Source organism: Dermacentor andersoni, chromosome 4, assembly GCF_023375885.2.
Source record: "Dermacentor andersoni chromosome 4, qqDerAnde1_hic_scaffold, whole genome shotgun sequence".
Lineage (NCBI taxonomy): Eukaryota > Metazoa > Arthropoda > Arachnida > Ixodida > Ixodidae > Dermacentor > Dermacentor andersoni.
The window spans coordinates 5,540,451-5,561,369 of NC_092817.1; the positions used below are offsets into that span (position 1 = coordinate 5,540,451).

Genomic DNA, 20,919 nt, shown 5'->3' on the forward strand with positions numbered 1-20,919 from the left:
CTATAGTCCTATATTGCAATAAAGCTCTTTCTTGCACTTCAAAGCCAAATATCTCAAAACCAAATTTTGCTGCATTTGACCCTTTTTTTCAGAAACTAGAAGCGCTAGGGCGATAATATTTTCCAGATATGAGCAAACATTACAGAAAGCCTACTGAACCAGGATAATAAATATACTAGTAGGGTATTTTCGTTTACAGGCTATTTACTGCAGATTTTGGCTCTAAAATTTGGTGGGTCCAGTAAAAAAATGAAAACAAAAAATCTAATCTTTAAAAAGAAATAATCCTGGTTCAGTAACACTACCTAACATTGCTGTTTACAATGCCACCAAGATTAATGTTCTAACCCCAGCGGATCACGAGAAAAAGGGTCACGAACATAGCCTAAAGTGCATGGCAAGAATAGGACCTACCCTGTCCCCTCAAACGTGGTGGAAATTGGAACTTACTTAGACATTTGCTTCATGAGAACGACACGAAATCTAATAGGAGAACAGCAGTAGCACGACTCGTCCATCGTGAGAGTCAGCACACAAAGGAGGAGGCCATTCTGGATCGGCTCGCAGCTAAGTATTTACCACTTAAGGACAGCAATGAGAGTACAGACCAGCCTGAATATACAGGGGAAGACTGTGAGCTTATGGATCAAGACTTCACAGAAAGTGTAGTTCGCGCAGCCCTGTACGAACTCAACAGTAAATCCGCTGCCGCTCCAGATGGCATTTACAATAGGCTGTTGAAAAATCTGGGCGATGATTCTACAAAATATTTAGCAGAGTATTTCAACGAACTCTGCAAAAGCCGTCATATATATCTGAAGGAATGAAGAATTGCTAACACAATTAATCTAAATAACCTAAGACCCATATCGTTAACATCATGTCTGGGCAAAACCATGGAGCATGTCATACTCAATAGACTAAGTATGTAGAAAACAGAAATGTGCATATACGCCAACAATGGAGAACCAATCAGGCAGATGGAGACTATTAGAGTATTAGGACTTCTCCTGCAAGCGAATGGATCTAATTGCAGGATGATACAACATATCTCTAACAAGTCAGAAGTCATTAGTCTTCTACGTAGAATTACAAACAAGCATAAGGGGCTAGGAGAAGACAGTGCCATAATATTGGTACGTGCATTCGCCTTTTGCCACTTCTCGTACGTCTCAGGCATGCTACAATGGACACAGGCTGATAAGAACAAGCTAAACGCTTTAATCAGACGACTTATAAAGACTGCACTAGGACTTCCCATCAGCACGGCCAATGATAGCTTATTGCGCCTAGGGCTCCATAACACACTAGGAGATAGCTGAGGCTCAACAGGTGCCCCACCAGGAGAGACTAATGGAGACACGACCTGGGAGGTCGCTACTTGAAGAAATAGGCGTAGAAATTAACAACCACACCAACAAAGGAGAATTATTAACAGAATTGCAAGCGGGACTACGATAAACAATAAAGACGACCCCGTTACCTAGAAACATGCACTCGACACATAACCTCGAGAGACGGAAGGCAAGGGCCAAGGAACTCCTTCAAGAGATAGATCAACATAAGCAGCAGGCAGTGTTCGTTGACGCTGCCTGGGTTAAAAATAAGGATGCGTATACCTCCGTTGTTGTAGACACTCAAGGTAACGTACGGGATGCCACCACCGTCTATACCAAGGACCCAACAGTAGCAGAACAAGTAGCAATCGCCTTAGCCTACCGGGCTAATCGGTGGACACATATTTACAGCGACCCTAGAACAGCCATACGCAACTTTACTAACGGGCATGTGACACGGATAGCAACAAGATTACTAGAGAAAGTCAACAATGAGAGGATCGAAATCCGCTGGTTTCTTGCACATGTGGGGGTGGTGGACGGAGCTCGGAGAAACCTCAATGAGGTGGCAAATGAAGCAGCACGAGGACTTTCTAGCCGTGCTCTTCAAGACCGAGCAACTTACACTTCACCCGGGGAACACAGGGATCGCTTATTAACATATAAAGAAATCACGAAGCACTATTATTTAAGCAGAAGGGAATACCCATTGCCACACGGTAAGCTTTGCAGAGCCCAAGCCGTCAGATTACGTTTGCTACAGACAAGGACATACTCAAGTCCAGATTTTATTAACAGGATCTATCTGGAGAGGGAAACTGAAACCAACTGTAATAAGTAAGATGGAATCATTACTCTTGACCACATTTTTTGGCAGTGCCCCGCGGTCTTCACAGACTGTGACAAGGAACAAGAATGGTGGCGGCAAATGCTACACAGTGAATCACTCTCTGACAAATTATGGGCAGTCCAAAAGGCCCGCGATGTGTCTGAAGGGCTCGGCCTGACAGTCCCAACGTGGGAGCGGCCCGCGTCAACCAAGGGTTGACCTTCAGGACCCAATAAAGTTCTTCATACCATACATACAGTTTCGTTCATTATCTCAATGTCATCTTCATGTCTCTGTTCTAAGACTGCATATTTGTTAAAATTATGTGGTTTTCCGTCCCAAAACCACTTTTGATTATGAGGCACGCCGTAGTGGAGGACTCCGGAAATTTTGACCACCTGGGGTTCGGTAACTTGCACCTAAATCTAAGTACACCAGTGTTTTCGCCTTTCGCTCCCATCGAAAGCGGCCGCCGTGGCCGGGATTTAATCCTGCGACCTCGTGCTCAGCAGCCCAGCTGAGCAACCACGGCGGGTTGCATATTTGTTTGCAAGTGCCAGCCTGAATTGGTCTGATTTTACCCTTACTGCGTCTTGGTTGGCCTGTTTCTTCTTGATCAACTTTACTTTTTCTCTCTTCAAATTGAGGTGAATCCTAGACCTGACTAACCTATGATCTCTGCGCTTTACCCTACCTAACACTTCTACATTCTACACTATGCTGGGATCGGCAGAAACTATGAAACCAATTTCATTTCAACCCATGAATTTTGTACAGTACTATCTTCTTCCAGTTCTTTCTGATTTATTTAGAATTTCTTCCCCGGTCGTCTCAGTAGGTGAACCGGAAGTGCTGCTCAAGAAACAAGAGTGTCACTCGGCACTCGTGTGACTATGCAATCGGCCTATAGTTATCAGCAGCACATACGTGACCAAGGCAAGAGACACACAGCCATGATATTACGTTATTTCGGACCGTACAGGATGCTCCGACGTATTGGCGCATTGGACAAAAAGGCCGTGCGCGACGGCATTACGCAATCAGAATGGGGCCGCCTGCATTGACCCTGAAGTCGCCCACGTGGTGTGCCTCAAGCCGCTCTACGCGCGCTAACGAAGTTTGGGGTTTCAATTCTTCGTTCGGAATTTTGTTTTACTACTTGTGCTTTGGTTTTTTCGCTTTTCTGATTTTCACAGCAATCGGGACGGTGGTATTGAAGAGGGGGCACTGGCACGTGTACTTGTTTATCCTCTTTTAGGGGACCGCATTTCGCCCGTTTTAAGCTTTGTTGGAAGCTAGCGATTCCGTTTCGTTTTAAAGCTAACAGCTTTCTTTGGCTCTTTCGGCATTTTTCTTGGTTGGTCCGATAGTACCAGTGGTCGATATTCGGTGGGTCGGTGCTTGGACTCTGCAAGGTAAACGTCTGCTCGCTCTTCCTCATTCGTTCGCTCGGATTATTCGCTTACACTGCCAATCATCGTCCATGGTGCCTGCACAATTTTTTCGATGTTGTTTCTTTTATGCGCGGCCTATCTGCCATTATGGAATACCAGTATGCCCACTTTTGCGACTCCGTGTTCGAAGAAGTGGGATCCTCTTTCCTCGTGGAGGGGTAAGTGAACGTGAGGCTGTGTCCGATATTCAGGAGGTTAGACAAACACGTGTATATTTATATAAGTTGTTGATGAAGTTGTAGTCGCCGGTCCCTCCCGCCGTCCGTAGTAGCTTTTGTGCGTTGCGTGACCATTGTTTAGTCACTTACCCCAATACGGCGCCAATCCGCCGATGACATCAGGTCCCACTAATCCCGTGTCAGGAGGCCGCTGACATTAGGTCTCACCAATTCGGAGGTAGGTTGCCCCCTTTTCGGCGACTCCGATCGTACTCTGACAAGTGATGGCCGGATCGTCGCACTGAGCGCGTCTCCGGCTTGGACACGCCAGTTTGTGCTGCTGACAGGTGACAGCCGTATCATTGCTAATTGCTCAAACCTCTCCTGAACGAGGTATTCCCGTGCTGTTCATAATTCATCCATGTCGAGAACCATTTCGACGAGGCCGTCGGGCCGTTCCCCATAATCGTGTGAGCCCTGAGCGAGGGGTGTCGTGGGGTGAACGGCCGATGAAACACCACTAGCACATATCACTTACTTTCACTTTCTGGCCTGACCATATCGCGATATGAATGGCGTTTTTGTTATTCCCGAAGGGTAGTTTACGAATATCATCATCACCAGCCTGGTTACGCCCACTGCAGGGCTAAGGCCTCTCCCATAATTCCAGTTCATGTACTAATCGTGGCCATGTTGTCCCTACAAACTTCTTAATGTCATCCGCCCACCTTAACTTTCTGCTGCCCCCTGCTACGCTTCCCTTCCCTTTGAATTCAGTCCGTAACCCTTAATGACCATCGATTATCTTCCTTCCTCATTACATGTCCTGCCCATTTCTTTTTCTTGATTTCAACTAAGATGTCATTAACTCGCGTTTGTTCCCTCACCCAATCTGCTCTTTTCTTATCCCTTAACGTTACACCCATCATTCTTCTTTCCATAGCTCGTTGCGTCGTCCTCAATTTAAGGAGAATCCTTTTTGTAAGACTCCAGGTTTCTGCCCCATACGTGAGTACTGGTAAGACACAGCTGTTATATACTTTTCTCTTGAGGGATTGTGGCAACCTGCTGTTCATGATTTGATAATGTCTGCCAAATGCACCCCAGTCCATTCTTCTTCTTCTGATTATTTCAGCCTCATGATCACGATCCGTGGTTACTACCTGCCCTAAGTAGATGTATTCCCTTACCACTTTCAGTGCCTCGCTACGCATCGTGAACTGCTGTTCTCTTCCGAGACTGGTACACATTACTTTTATTTCCTGCAGATTAATTTTGAGACCCACCCTTCTGCTTTGCCTCTCCAGGTCAGTGAGCATGCATTGCAATTGGTCCCCTGAGTTACTAAGCAAGGCAATATCATCAGCGAATCGCAATTTACTCAGGTATTCACCATTAACTCTTATCCCCAATTCTTCCCACTCCAGGTCTCTGAATACCTCCTGTAAACACGCTGTGAATAGCATTGTAGAGATCGTATCTCCCTGCCTGACGCCTTTCTTTATTGGGTTTTGTTGCTTTCTTTATGGAGGACTACGGTGGCTGTGGAGCCGCTATAGATATCTTTCAGTATTTTTACATATGGCTCGTCTACCTCCTGATTCCATAATGCCGCCATGACTACTGAGGTTTCGACTGAATCAAACGCTTTTTCGTAATCAATGAAAGCTATATATAAGGGTTGGTTATATTCCGCACATTTCTCTATCACCTGATTGATAGTGTGAATATGGTCTATGGTTGAGTAGCCTTTACGGAATCCTGCCTGGTCCTTTGGTTGACAGAAGTCTAAGGTGTTTCTGATTCTATTTGCGATTACCTTAGTAAATACTTTGTAGGCAACGGACAGTAAGCTGATCGATTTTTCAAGTCTTTGGCGTCCCCTTTCTTATGGATTAGGATTATGTTAGCGTTCTTCCAAGATTCCAGTACGCTCGAGGTCATGAGGCATTGTGTATACAGGGTGGCCAGTTTTTCTAGAACAATCTCTCCACCATCCTTCAACAAATCTGCTGTTACCTGATTCTCCCCAGCTGCCTTCCCCCTTTGCATAGCTCCCAAGGCTTTCCTCTTACTGCGTTACTTGTGGTATGTCAAATTCCTCTAGACTATTCTCTCTTCCATTATCGTCGTGGGTGCCACTGGTACTATTTACGAATATAGCTCAACTTTATATTCCACTTTACGTGCCTCATCTTTCTGATTTTTGGGAACTTGCAGCATGTGTTTTTAACGCACCTTATATGAGTTATAGTTGAACCCCGCATCACGCAGGAAACTTACTTAGTCGTACTTAAGACTTAAGTACTCGTACTTCACTGTCCACAAAACCAAACAGCCCACTTTCCTAGAATTACAAAGAAGAAACGACGGGCCTATCGAAATGAGCGTTACCTGATCATTCGGCACGTCTGTATCGCACTCTTGGCCACCGCGTGAGGGAGATCGCTGCAGGCCGCGTACTTATTCTTCCTTCCTTCACGGTCTTTTGCGGGCAGCTTCCAACTTGCGAGGAACTCCTGCAGGTGATACGTTGCAAGTTAGAGGCAAGACATATTGGTGTGGTCTGAGCTCAAAAGCAACCGATGGTCGATTTTCTGTGTACGAGCACTGGAACATTCGAATGAAATACAGGACACGGATATTCGGAACTGGCTAGGGGTCGTTACTACTTTACAGGCTCCTAAACAGGATATCCGATTTATTACCAAATATTTTTCACCTTACTGAAAACGTCCGACGATAGGATTGACACTAGCGTTAGGACATGACGCCGGCATCATGCAACTGTTGAAAAGTCAAGCATTCCAGCGCGAAGGCCCGTCAGCTTTGCGAAGCGGTCAAGGACCTGCATTCAGGGAACTAGACCTCGCTGTCATTGTGGAACTCGTCTGCGCAAGCCTATGTGTTTTTCGAGAGGCTGTCAATTGGCGACTTTCGTCTCAATCCGCAATCGGTTCAAGCAGCTGAAGCTGGCCATCACAGAGAGCCAGGTCATGGCCAAGCCTACAATGGCCCAAACTCGCTCAATCCGCTGCTCCGTTCCGGCGACGTACGCCTGCGTGCGAACCCCCGCACGCTGAATCCGCATGAGCGGATCGTACGCTGAATCCGATTGAACGACGCTGTCTGTTGATAGCTGGTAACCATTCTGCGGGGCAAAGGTGTTCAAGGTTCGAAACTACCTTTAACAGCAGACGTCACTGGCATATTTTGTAGATGTGAGTTCAAGCTATTACATCAGGGTTAATATGCGACTCTAGGCTGTCACATTCTGTGGCGCAGCCGCATGTGTTGCACTGGCGCGGTCATCCTTGTCCTAAACTTTGCACATTCATCTTATCTGTGCAACCTCTTAAAAATGTATTGCAATCGCATCATGGCGCGACATGGAATGCATTCTTGGATGATCACTTTCAGTATGCGCTGCATTATATGTTTCAGCAAAACATCTAAATCGTCCAACCTATTGCGTTTTACGTCACGCGACAGTGATAGTATTGCCGAGAGTGATCGGCCCGAGGATCCCCATATATCGCTATCTATACTCGGTTGTGTTCGCGCGATGGCGCAGTTTCTACTGTTGTGCTATTGACATCTTGGAAGACGCAACACACGCACAACTGTCGGGGAATACAGCTGCGTAGGTCGCAAAGTGAACCCTCTTTACCACTGAGCACGCATGCGAGCTTTCTAGCACAGCTTGCTGATTTGCTTGCATTTGCTTGCTCACGTGTTTTTTAACTGTGCTAATATATAAAATATAAGAATGTGCTGAAAATACTTTACTGTCTGAGATGTCTTTTCTTTCTTTTTACACACACACACAATATATATATATATATATATATATATATATATATATATATATATATATATATATATATATATATAAGCAAAATGAAACCTTAACTGAGGCAGAAAAATATAAAAAAATGTGCTCAGGTATGAATGAAGTTCCCACCTTATCCAAAAATGCTGTGCATAGACGCTTAACTTGAAGTAGGAAAGAAATGAAGGTTAAAAAAAATTAAATTATGGGGTTTAACGTGCCAAAACCACTTTCTGATTATGAGGCACGCCGTAGTGGAGGACTCCGGAAATTTCGACCACCTGGGGGTTCTTTAACGTGCACCTAAATCTAAGTACACGGGTGTTTTAGCATTTCGCCCCCATCGAAATGCGGCCGCCGTGGCCGGGATTCGATCCCGCGACCTCGTGCTCAGCAGCCCAACACCATAGCCACTGAGCAACCACGCCGGGTGAAGGTTAAGCAGTGAGTGTACAAATGATAATGACTTGCATAAAAGCAATATGTATGTATCTACGTCACCTTACGGCTGTGTCACCTTATGCAGCTGTTTTCAAGGATAATATTTGTATGAAAGCAAGTAATAAATTATATTGCTGATAAGACAAGTTATTTCGAGGCGAATCAAATAATTACATTCTTGCTTCCTGGCCTGGGTGGCCAATCTGCTGCGCCCGTACTACATAGACATGCGCAATTCAGCTTCTAAAGAATGTACCAGACATTACTAAAGCGCACAAAATTTAAGCAGTACCAATTAAGCAGTATTTTTCTCAGCCATGGCGGCAAACAAGGATCGTCCACTTCAGATTGCTTGATGCTGTCCGCATCATACATGCGTGTTATATTTTGATTATTTTTCCCATATAAAAATAAGCTTGCACAGGATGCACATGATCAATGAACTATTGTATGCTCTACTCAGGTAATTTGAGTCAGTTGGGCAGAGACTGCGTGTTGTTTATATAGTAACAAGCTAGTTCACTAATGCACAGACGTACTATAAGAACATGAAAGAATGCATAGCATAACATAAACAGCCGGACAGTTCCTGTACTTTATCTGAAAGCAAACCAACATTATCAAGTGACTAAGCTTCGCAGTGAGCTCACTGATCTCACGTTGTGTGAAAAGGTTGATGCAGTTAGTGGCTCTTTGTTTGCTTTTCTTAATTAGTAGTTGCTTTAACACACACATGATAATGAAATTCCATATGGCCCAAGACAGGGCAGCACAACAAAGTGAGGAAGAATTTGTTGCGATTTTTTTAAGTCCGAACGGAAGTGGCCCTCTAGTGAAGTCGGCGATGGGTAGTGTGAAGCCACCAAGGGAGCGGAGGAGGATATCTAGGAGGCGTTGAGCGAAGCGGGGAAGGAGAAAAGAAGCGAAGGTTCGCGGACGATGAGGTTAGGCGGAGGCACGCTGGGCTGACCTTCTCTCTAAGGGTGCTGTGCGTATTGGACGTACGGGGTTCGTCTCGCGATCGCACCGTATACTGTATGCACGAGTAAATGTGTGCGACGGTCCGACGTTCGCGGCTGAATCTCGCGCGCGCAAGGGAGGAAAGCGGTGAAGAAGTACTCCGGTGGTTGCTGCTTATGGTGCGGCCGTGAGAGCCCTATCGTGAAAGCGATGCGTACAGTCTAGGGCGTCGAGGTGCACCGAGGGCCGATAGCTTCATGTGCTCTATAGCACCCATATGCTTGCGCGTCACTGTAACTATTTATTTGCATAAACAAAGGAATAGTTCCTTGGGTTCAGCTTTGTGACACCTACGCAATGTGTTCTCCGTAAAACCGCAAGATTCGTGCGCTCTATTATCTAGTCACTATTCGAGCAGGCAAATAAATGGTGTCCCTATGTGCACTGTGAAAGAGAGCACAGAAATTTGCACAGAGGCCACAGTGTGCCTGTGTGCCAAACGTAAAATTGTTCGACAAGAAAACAAGCGTAGTGGCAAATTGGGTATGCATTCACATGTAGTCTTCAAATCCACAGGTCACAAATAAGCTTTCGTTCCTTCCAGCATTGCTCATTATTGTACAGACTTTATTGCAACGCAATGTGTGTGGAGACAATAAGCTGAAAAATAAGAAAATTAAGTTATGGGGTTTTACGTGCCGAAACCACTTTATGATTATGAGGCACGCCGTAGTGGTAGACTCCGGAAATTTGGACCATCTCGGGGTTCATTAACGTGCACCTAAATCTAAGTACAGGGGTGTTCTCGCATTTCGCCCCCATCGAAATGCGGCCGCCGTGGCCGGGATTCGATCCCGCGACCTAGTGCTTAGCAGCCCAACCCCATAGGCACTAAGCAACCACGGCGGGTTGGAAAATAAAAGCTGTCGTAATTCATTAAGTCTCAAGCAACTTTGCATGTTGCTTAGACAATACATTACCTCCCACATATGTGTCAGCCTATAACAACGGCTTTCTTTCCTACTTGTTTACTGTTATGCCTGAACTATAAAGTGCCGTCAGGCACTGCTATATTCCTGCAGGCACGCTAGAACAGCTTGGCTATGCAAAAGTGTGTCCACCTTGACTGCGTCCTTGTCTATTGTGCGCGCTACAAATTTCGACAAGTGTCAATTTCCATCACTCTGAAATTAAGGTGGGGTGTATTTGTTATCAGGATATGGTTATAAGCATAATTGCCTAGCATTAAGCTATCGCTCTCCTTTGAAATGTAAGGGCTGATGCTGAGCTGTGCTGGTGTGGCATCTTACATGTATAGTGCAAGACCACATCGATGGACAGGAAGGACACAACACAAATACCTGCGTTGTGACCTCCCAGTCACAAATCAAATGTCTTTCAGTGGTTTTCTCTGTGGCTTTTAGCTATGAACATGTGAAAAAAATGTGTAATTTCGGAACTGTTTTAAGGAAACAGACACCAAAAAAAGCTGCCTAACACTTCGTTGCACAAACCTTTTAGGCAACATCAGCTCTTCTTGCTACAGGTCAGATATATATATATATATATATATATATATATATATATATATATATATATATATATATATATATATATATATATTGAAATGGGGTTTATTGCAGCTCGTTCGAGGGATCGCAAGCAGCTCTTGATCACGAGTCCTAGCCCTTCGAATCAGCAGCCCGAGCTCCGGTCTCGCGCTGCAGCGGTGGCAGTCCGCACAGCGCCACGTGCATCTTACCCACTACAATTTCCCCCGCGGCGAAGAGGAGCCATCCTGGCGACCTAAGGTGATGACACGATAAGGGGGTCGTGGTACGGCTTCAGGCGGCTGATGTGAACAGTCTCGCGGCCACGGCGGCGTTTGTCCGAAGATGGCGTCACCGGTTCGACCACATAATTTACAGGTGATGTACACGTGACGATCCGGTACGGACCCTGATATTTCGGTGCAAGCATTGGGCTAAGGCCTGGAGCTTGTAAGGGCAGCCGGAGCCAGACGTGAGAATCCACGGCGAATGGCTGTGTGGACTGATCGTTGTCGTGGCGATCTTTGTGGATTCCTTGGGTATCCGACGTGAGCGAGCGAGCCAGTTGACGGCACTCTTCAGCATGGCGAGCAACTTCGGAAAGAGGGGTGAATTCAGAGGCATCCGGGTGATATGGTAGTACGCTGTCCAGGGTAGTCGATGGTTCACGTCCATAAAGAAGGAAAAATGGTGAGAAACCTGTGGTAGCCTGAATGGCGGTATTATAGGCGTACGTCACAAAAGGGAGGACATCGTACCAGTTGGAATGATCAGATGCAACATACATGGTGAGCAAGTCTCCAAGAGTGCGGTTGAATCTTTCCGTTAGACCGTTAGTCTGTGGGTGATACGCCGTAGGGGTAGGGTGAATAGTGCGGCACGCTGCGAGGAGCTCATTAATAACTTCGGACAAGAAGACACGGCCTTGGTCACTGAGCAGTTCGCGCGGTGCGCCGTGCCGTAAGATGAATGCGGCGACGTCGCGAGCAGCAGCCGAAGCAAGTGCAGCAGTTTCGGCATATCTTGTGAGGTGGTCTACGGCGACAATTATCCAATGATTTCAGTTAACACTACAACATATATATATATATATATATATATATATATATATATATATATATATATATATATATATATATACATATATATATAAGGGGGGTTTCTTCAAAGTTCAGCACGCAGGACCCGACGTAACATACGCTGCATTTCTTGAAGTACGTAACATTTAGGTTGTTTTCTAAATTCACCTCACCGATAGAGGCATCTTAAGAAGTGCAGTGCAAATCGCCTGTGTCCCGTGCATTGGAGGCACGTTAGAGATACCCTGGTGGTCAAAATTAATCTGTCGCACGTCACTACGGCGTGCCTCATAATCAAGTCATTGTTTTGGCATGTAAAACCCCAGAATTCAATTCAACATGGCAGTAACGACTTTTGAAACAAGTGACACATTTACCAAGCAAGAAAGGCTGGTGTGATAGGGCTTCTATATTGGGGTACTACATAAAAGAAAACCTGATCGGCAACGCTTATCCACTGTTGACTTCTGAGCACACGCGCGTCGCAGAAAACGAGCACATTTACGCCTAATACCTTAGCCACATAGCGCACATATATATCACGGTTTGTACCTTGCGAACAATGGCAGAACAGCTGACACACAGTATATCACACGACGAATGAGAGCTACATAAAGAGACAGTAAACCTCATCGCTACTGATTGAACCATCGCTTGTAAATGTTTCAAAGTACTGGAGTTCTCCACTTCGCGGCAACGAACCGCATACACAGAACAAATACAAGTCGCGTATGCTGGGTGCGCCGATCGGACACTTTTCATTTCGTCACGCCCTCAATATGTGTCTTGCTCAGAATGCACGTGCATGTGATGGTTTCTTGTTTGAAATGCACCCGCGAAGCACGGCACAAGAAATCACGAAGTCGACGGCTTATGAGAGTTCGTCCGATTGCTCTCGTAAACACAATACACACTTCCTCCGCTCCGTATTTTTCTGTCGGCGATAGCATGCACTGATCAGTCCTGGAAGGGTAGACTGGCTACCTGCCTTCGATGACTATCTCCGCGGGTGCTGGATAACTCAAGTGAATATCACAAGAACGAGAAAAATGCTTTTGACGCGGCTGTAGCTTAGGCCTGGCGTTCTCGCTTCACTTCGCTTAGAGCAAGCGCCATATTTTCCGTGAAGACGTCATGCACCGTCCATCTCAGACAGGCCAATGAGAGACGAGCAGGCATGTGGATGGCAAAGTTGCAAACATTCTTCAAGGTGACTGGACAGCCATATCTGCAAGGCGGAGAACCAAGGCGAGGAACGGCAGGCGGATGAAGCAAGTTTGGGCCACGAGGGCCCACTTATTAGCCGAAAAATTGCTCATGGCGCACACAGGTGCAGTAATTAAGGTTTACACTTTAATTCAGGTTTACAAAGAAGAATGATGGGTGTAACGTTAAGGGATAAGAAGAGAGCAGATTGGGTGAGGGAACAAACGCGAGTTAATGACACCTTATAGTTTAAATCAAGAAAAAGGAATGGGCATGGGCAGGGCATTTAATGAGGAGGGAAGATAACCGATGGTCATTAAGGGTTACGGAATGGATTCCAAGAGAAGGGAAGCGTAGCAGGGGGCGGCAGAAAGTTAGGTGGGCGGATGAGATTAAAAAGTTTGCAGGGACAACATGGCCACAATTACCACATGACTGGGGTAGTTGGAGTAGTATGGGAGAGGCCTTTGCCTTGCATTGCGCGTAGCCAGGCTCATGATGATGATGATGATGCTGCTGCTGCTGCTGCTGCTGTTGCTGCTGCTGCTGCTGATGATGATGATCCGCGCTCATCGAGCGTGATGTGTTCATGTTTGCTTGTGCGCACTGACACCATGCTCGTTCATTCAGTTAGTAAGCGAACATTTCCAAGCTTATACGGTGAATAAATCTACTATCCTTACTTCGTATATTTGTCAGCTAACTTGCTACCGCAATAGATGCTTCGCGTTTCGGGTGAAACTGCGACTTATTTATCACAAGGCTTTAAGATTGTCACGTGACGCTCCCGCCTAGTTTCTTTCTTCCTCCATGACACTGTGCTCTGCGGTCGGATGGATAACGTGGGTCGTGTGGTGGGAATTTCAGCATCTTGCTGATTTGCTGGAAAAAAATTAAGTTGTGGCGCAAAGGTGTGAGCGTTTCGTGAGTGCCCTAACTTTTTTCACGAGCACTGCTTATATCCAAGTCATAAAATGTGAAGTATGGGTGGACTACATTTGGTAAAAGACAGCATGTCTACATAATTTCATACTTGCATGCAATGCCGTTCACATCTAGATCTGCACCTGAGGGCTGGACCTGAGGATCTGGACTTGAGGTCAACTGAGGATCTAGTTTTAGTCATGTGGTGCACATTGACGATGGGCTTAAATAGCGGAATGGTTGGTTAACCATTGCATCCAGCAAAGTGTTGTATTCGTTGAAGTAGCTAAGTACTAAGTAGCACCGGTGTCCTTAAAACAGCTGCGAGGATGAGGTTGGCCAAATAATTGCTTTGCCTAAATGGGGACAACAATAATGGAATCTTTCTTGTTTTATGAGTGGCAGTTATTGCACACAGAAGCTCCATGAGTGCACTGCTGCATCTTTCGTGTAGCAGTGCCCCCTTACTGTGTCGCTCGCGAGACACTATACTGACTGTCGCTGTATTCCAAGAGACACGAGGACTGAACAATTCCTGCAAGTGTATTCTCCGATCGAATACCAATCCAACAGCAAAGATTGCTCGATTCCCATTCGAAATACTTTGACGGGTCTGTTCGCGTCATAACAGGACTGCCACGTCCGTGTCGACACTTGTAAGGACGGCGCACCGGTGAAACGCATCATGGTTTCGTCACCCGAAAGAGTTGAGCCGGCCGTACATCACGGACCACGCAGCTTTAGTTTCCTCATATTCTAATACTGCCGGATACGTGCGCCTCCTCAATCTAACGAAAGAGGACGCTTTGATGTTTACGCACCCCTCTGTATTTCACCGGGAGCAATTCGAGCGCCCGAAAGGCGGCCACCACTGGCACGGGCCTTTCCCACGCAGGCTTGAACAAACGTTCTAACATTTCATATATGACAATGAACGAAAATTTGAAAGTGCCGAATATTACGTTGCCGGAGAGAATTGCAAATAGACTTGATATGTATTCCGTACTGCAAATATTCGCCCACCTTTGGAAGCGAAACGGTAGAGAATATTATGCACATGCTTAAGACGGCGAACATGGCTGCTCGTCAAAGGCCGAGGTGTGTAGCGAAAGCAGCGTACACGCTCCGCACTTTGCAGGAGAGACTCGCCTCTGTTGTTTTGGCGCTGATGTGGTGCTTGGTGGTCAGATCGTCGCGGACTTGGCCGTTAGCGTTTCCGCACAGCCCGCACGTCTTGCCGTCGAAGCCGTGCGGCAACGAGACGACGACGGTGCCGTCCGCGTGCAGCGCGACAACCAGGCCGTGGCGGTGCACGCGCAGCTCGAGCGCGCCGCCGTGCGCCTCGAGCGCGACGTCTCCTGTCGCGTGCGGGAGCGGAACGAGCTGGCCGTCGACCGCCGCGCTTCCGTTGGGGAACAGCGTGGCCCTCGTGCAGCGGATGAACACGTGCACGGCGACCTGCGTCGTCGGCGAGAACTGCGATCACTGTGAATGGCTTGCTTTCTTTGCTGACTTGTTTAGGACAACATTGTCACAGGGAACACGGCCTGACTGTGCCGTGCCAGTAAGCTTCGAGGGGCGCCTGCAGAAGTTCGCGAAACTGCGCTCTATCTCCTCTCCCTCTTTTCATTTCTACACCAGCAAACCGGACGCGCCACTCGTTAACCTCCCTGCCTTTCCTCTCTTATATTTCTCTCTCTCGCACACACAAACAAAGCTGCCATTATTAGGTCAGGTCAATTTATTTATTTAAAGGCCAACTGCAACGAAATTTAATTTTGGCTAAACTTGTTATGAATGACTACATGTACCACTAAAGCGAACTTGGCAAAACCGCAGGGCTGGTATTTGTGTAGCTTTCTTGACAGAAGACTTTAAACAGCCCCCATGCTGACGACCCGCGCATTTTGTGGTTGTCGCTGCACTCCTTACGAAGTTTACACCCCTTGGGGCTTAATTGTCCCGCAACGATAATCGTCATCTGTCTAGCTTGCGTTTCCTTTTTTGCAAACTCCGAGCTGGCTACTTTCATGTCAACAATGCTTTGTCACGCTGATAACGCCAAGCCATTCGTGACTTGGAAGTACCGGGCTCGCAGCGTTAAAGAAAGGAAATGCGGACAAGACAAATCACTGTTACCGTTGTGCGACAAGGTATGACCCAAAGGGCGTAAACTTTTTTAAGAGTCTGCGGTATAGGGGGGTCCCAGCACACTGGCCTCCGGGATTTTACAGCCCCCCAAGCATAGAGTTTCTAAATAGGAGCGAAATGTGGCGCTAGTGTCTACGGGTGCTCTCCTGAGCGTTGCCTCAACCTACATGGGAATGATAAGTACAGGCTTCGCATTGACTTAGATCTTTAGAATAGCGGCGTTTGCTTCCGGCGCAGTAAACGAAGCTATACTGAAACATTATCGCGTAAAATCTAATTTTATTTCTGCAGTGTCTTATGTAATGCGCTACACGTTACATAAAGCTTGTATGACTTTGAGATTGAAGCACGGTTTACTATATGGTTTAAACCAGGACACACAAGGGTACGCATTCTTGTGCAATTCTGTTCCCGATATAACGCCAGAAAAGAATTATTTATTTTACAACAGCAATAACAACAGTGCATGTATTTATATAAAAATACTCATCAAGTATTTAGGGAAATAAAAATTTTGTACTGTGAGAAAGCGTTGCGCCCTTGAGAGGAATACTACAAGTGTCGTTTGCTACGACGCCTGCTCGCTGTGAACGCGAGACTTTTCTCGCAAACGACAGGCACTTGAAAAATCTCTCGCTCTTTCGAAAGGCTGCATTGGCTGTCACAATTGCTGATCGTCATGAAGTACTTTTAAGCACATCTGCTGCAGTGCTAGCTAGGACGCTTGTAGCCTCCTACGTGTATGCTTCATTAAATTTTATATTGACGTACCACTACCGAAGCGTTATGGCGTGGCTTTGCACTTACACATCTTGCAACACTAGACTAAAGCCAGGAGGCCGCAACCTTTCCTACCACATGTAAGTTTGTGTTCTCAAAGTCCTAAAACACGCACTTCAATGAGCACATAAACGAGCAATGCATAATGAAGCCCTCAAAAAAATTTGATCGTCAAGCCACCATAAGTATAACTGTCTATCTCTTGTATGAGTAGTGCCTTCTTTTTCCTATCCTGAAGTTTCATAAAGCACGTAACGCTACAGCGCCAACCTAACACACTTAACAAACCAAGGTCCAGACAGTCAAAACATGTTCTTTCAACGTTTACGATGCCGTCGCTTTCTCGTCAGGGCTTCGACTCCACACCGCGACACAAACATCGTCCCAGCCTCTGGCGCAGCGCGCTATCGCCACTTCGAGCAACATAACAAAGGCAGAGAGCTTGCGTTGCAGTGTCCCACTGCAGGTTATAGCAATTGCGCTTGGAGAGAAACCAAAACTGCCAAAAAATACCTATAGACTAGTTTGCCAGTCATCAGAATGCCAATCCGTAGCCTGTACTTCCCATCATTCCCACGATGGTTGAACGATCGCACAGCCAGATTTCCATCTAGTTATTCTAATATGAAACTCTATGCTCGCAATCTAACGTGGGCGCCGCTCAATCTTTGAGGCCATGCCGATAAACTGCGCAGTCCAGGTGATGCGTCATTCCCGGCGAGCGGTAATGGCACTGTTGTTTTCTTCCAGTTGTAGTATCAGAAAATGGCTGTTTCTGCGAGCTCATTATGGCACTCACGATCGTAGCTGGAAAGTAAAATTTTGCACAGAGGCTCCTCTATATCTACACTATCGTTAGTTGGGGTTGTTTACGCAGTCCAACATATCGTTGCAGATTGGCCTTTAAAGGCCCCTGTATCGGAAATGTTAGGTATGGGATGAGGTACAACCAATTAAGAATTTTACATAAGAACATTCATAGATAAGAAAAAAAAAAGTTAAGGTAGGTATACCTAAGAATAAAGGGTGGCAATAAAAGGCAAATACACAGGTTACATGGGGCATTCAAAAATGAACGGGCAATTAATTTCGCTCGAGCGAAGAATCATCCGCAATGAACCTAGGTTGTGGTAGCGACAACGTGGTGGGGAGGGGAATTGTAATCTGATGCTGTTAGAGGCAAAAATGAAGCAGATAACGTAGTTATTTGTGAATGTGGTTTCAGGACTTGAAGTTGATGAGACACTTTATTACATGATAACAGCGCCATGCTGTCACCATACTACACCATATGTGTATACCCTTTGTCTGAAGCATTGAAAATCATTACTGACCTCTTTTTTGGAGAGGCTGACGTGGCCGTAGAAATTGCCGTGGTGACAGTCTTGGAACATGACGAACTCGCTTTCCCGGCTAAGGGGGAACGAAAGCCCGTCGAACGTAACCAGGGTGCTGTTCTTCAGTAGTAAGCACTTGGGTTGCTCTGCGAAGAAACAAACACAAATAAGGGCGGCCCGCGCACGCTGCCTATCTCTACAAAACCTAATGTCGGCTGAGTTGCTGCATATTAGTTTCCGGGAAAGGAACGCAACTCAAGACAAGAACCGAGAAAGGGCTCAAGAAATTGTAAGTTTAGAACTCGCGATAGAATTTTTTCTTGCATCACGAGCATCTACATTTGTATACAAAATTGTTACGTGAACACCTATAACATCTAATATAATGTAACGTTAACAAGCGCCACACACGCGCCCAAGAGTACACGGAAAGAATTAGACACTTAAGACTGCCTACGTGTGGCAATGCGAATAGCATTATACCGTTTGTATATTTCGGAACATCATGAACGCGCTCATTTTATACACTCATGACGTGGCGCAACCCACTCGCCGCTGGCTGCGCCGTGCCCAATGACGCACGCACTAGGCTGCATCTTTAGTCAGCCAGGTGGCTGCGCGACGTGTGCACCTACCATACGCACGCCTTTAGTAAACCAGAGGCGGCGTCGAAGAAGCGTCTAGCACCCCGAAGGCCCGGGCTCGATTCCCACCCAGACCGTACCAAGTTTTCCTTTTATAATTTACTCATTTACAGAAGCCTCCCTGAGAAATTTAGCGTTAATCAGAGCACTTTACGACGTGATTTTACTCTTCGCCGTCGGCCATTTTTGGTACCATCTTTCGCTGACGCCGACCACGATGGGTTTTCGCGTTACGGGGCCTATAATGCTTTCGCATTAATAAAGAGCGCCATATCGTTACGATGAGATAAGCTTATTTTGACCAATGGTAGGGGAGGCTTAGCCATCGAAACAATCAGAATACAAGTCCTCCTCTTTCATCGGTCTCCCAATGCTTTAGCCAGTTCGCGCAGTTTTTCGCGCAGTTTTAGCCTCCCTTCTTACCGCCATACTACGTTCCCTTCTCGCGCACCCATTATGGGAAAGAACAACTTGACTACGCTCTAGCAACTACACTAAATGAGCTAGACCGGAAAGCTGTGGACGTTCTGGCCCTTACTAATAAAACTTATTTGACCTGTTTGAAATTGCTTATGCTTCTAATTATTCATTGAAATATGTATGCTGTGTAATTGTTCTTGTAATTGCCATTTGCGATAGAAGTGTCTGATCGTTTCTTTATTTGCTGATGGTTACATAACTGAATCCATATACCAGATCGTCGTGTCACTGCTGCTGTACGGGTGGCTAGAGCTTAGTCAAGCTGCACAGATACAGCTTCTTTCTCTGGCCCCCTATTTTCGCAGTAGCAGTGTATTGTCTGTGGCGAAAATAAAACTCGATTGATTGATTGATTGAATTGTGGCGCATGCGATACCTCCAGAGTCGTCATGGTATGGCGTTAGCGCCTGCTTAGATACTTGTTTTAAAGAATAGTGATCAAAACAAAGAAAAAGAGTGCTGCCATCTCTGTATTTCTATAACCCTCCGTATAGAAATTCTATGCAGTACACAAATTTACGGGGATATAGAAAGTCAACGCGAACGCTTAAACCGGACCGCCTCGCTACGTTGGGGTTCACTCTGCGAAAGGCTGTCTGCTACACGCGAGAGTTGTAGGCGGCACCGCGGTCGAGGAGGGAGCGCGAAAGAGGCGTGAAACGAGAAGTGAAGGCAGAGGAGGAGAGTGTCACTACTTTACGAATTTTCGGGGGTTTTAGTCTCGCGGCCAATACGACAACATGGGCCGCTGTGTATGGGCCCGAATAGACAGCTTAGGACACTGGTTATGTGAACATTCATGGCCAGTCCCGCAGAATGTACATGTTGGGTACGATCCCGAACAGACAAGCCGAACAAGAGTAAATAAATTTAAAGTTCGGCGGACAGAGAAGTGAAGAAGTCGGCAACAGAGGCAGCCGCATGTGGTAAGTAAATGAAGGCCACAAAATGAGATTGAAAGAACTGCATAGAACTGAAGGAGACGTCAAAGAACGTCTCGCTTATCACCGATGTGCAGATATACGCGTGGGGTCTGCCATAATGGTGAAATTTGCTAATCAGGTAAAGACCGGAACACCGTAAGTGATCCCACTTGTGCACATGAGGTCCGCGAATTATAGCGGCGACAAGAAAAAGCGCACATACCTTCGACGCAGGACGGGCAACATTGATCCGACTTCTTGAATAGGACTTGGCCCTGGCAACGTGAAACCAGCGTGAGTGAATGAACCGACTTAGAAAAGCATTTCGGGAAATACTCACCGCACCGCAGCTCACGGCTGTGCACACGATGGGCGAGCAAGTGGCCAGCCCCTGGCCACAGGTGCAGCGTTGGCAATCTCGCTCCCATGATTCTCCCTCCTGCGCAGAAAGATACATCGTCATTCGCTATAAATGCAACGTTCATTTCAAGGCCTGTGCGTGAAAGCTAAGTTATCAGTGCTTCCAGTGAATCCATGGCTGCAGAAAGCAACACTGCTGATGAAAGAAAATTTGACGGTGCGCGTAGAAAAAGAAGAAGGCTGTTACTTCCGCTCTTGCTAATGACAGGCTTCCATGCTTGTTTTTATTACTTTATTGTAATCTCTGCAGCTTGTACTTTCGCGGGCACCGTACTGTCTGGCCTGCTAAAATGTTTTCTTTTTCTTGACAGCAAGAATAGCATTGCTCGTAAAATACTCACGAGGTATGTGGACAGACCGTAGGTACAGTAACTCGTATCTGCAAGGAATCAGAACAAGATTCAGTGACATGTG

At 46.3% G+C, this 20,919-nt stretch overlaps 1 protein-coding gene across 1 annotated transcript in view; it reads right to left on the minus strand.

Moving 5' to 3' along the window:
• Positions 1–20,919, minus strand: part of LOC126536037 (sushi, von Willebrand factor type A, EGF and pentraxin domain-containing protein 1-like) — a 279,450-nt gene that overhangs the window by 43,003 nt on the left and 215,528 nt on the right. Inside the window, exons 27-32 of the mRNA XM_072287493.1 lie at positions 20,847–20,884; positions 20,426–20,524; positions 20,309–20,360; positions 18,036–18,184; positions 14,920–15,228; positions 6,173–6,297 (exon numbers count right to left, since the gene is read on the minus strand). Of these exons, the coding sequence (XP_072143594.1) occupies positions 6,173–6,297; positions 14,920–15,228; positions 18,036–18,184; positions 20,309–20,360; positions 20,426–20,524; positions 20,847–20,884 (772 nt within the window). The remainder of the gene's footprint in view (positions 1–6,172; positions 6,298–14,919; positions 15,229–18,035; positions 18,185–20,308; positions 20,361–20,425; positions 20,525–20,846; positions 20,885–20,919) is intronic.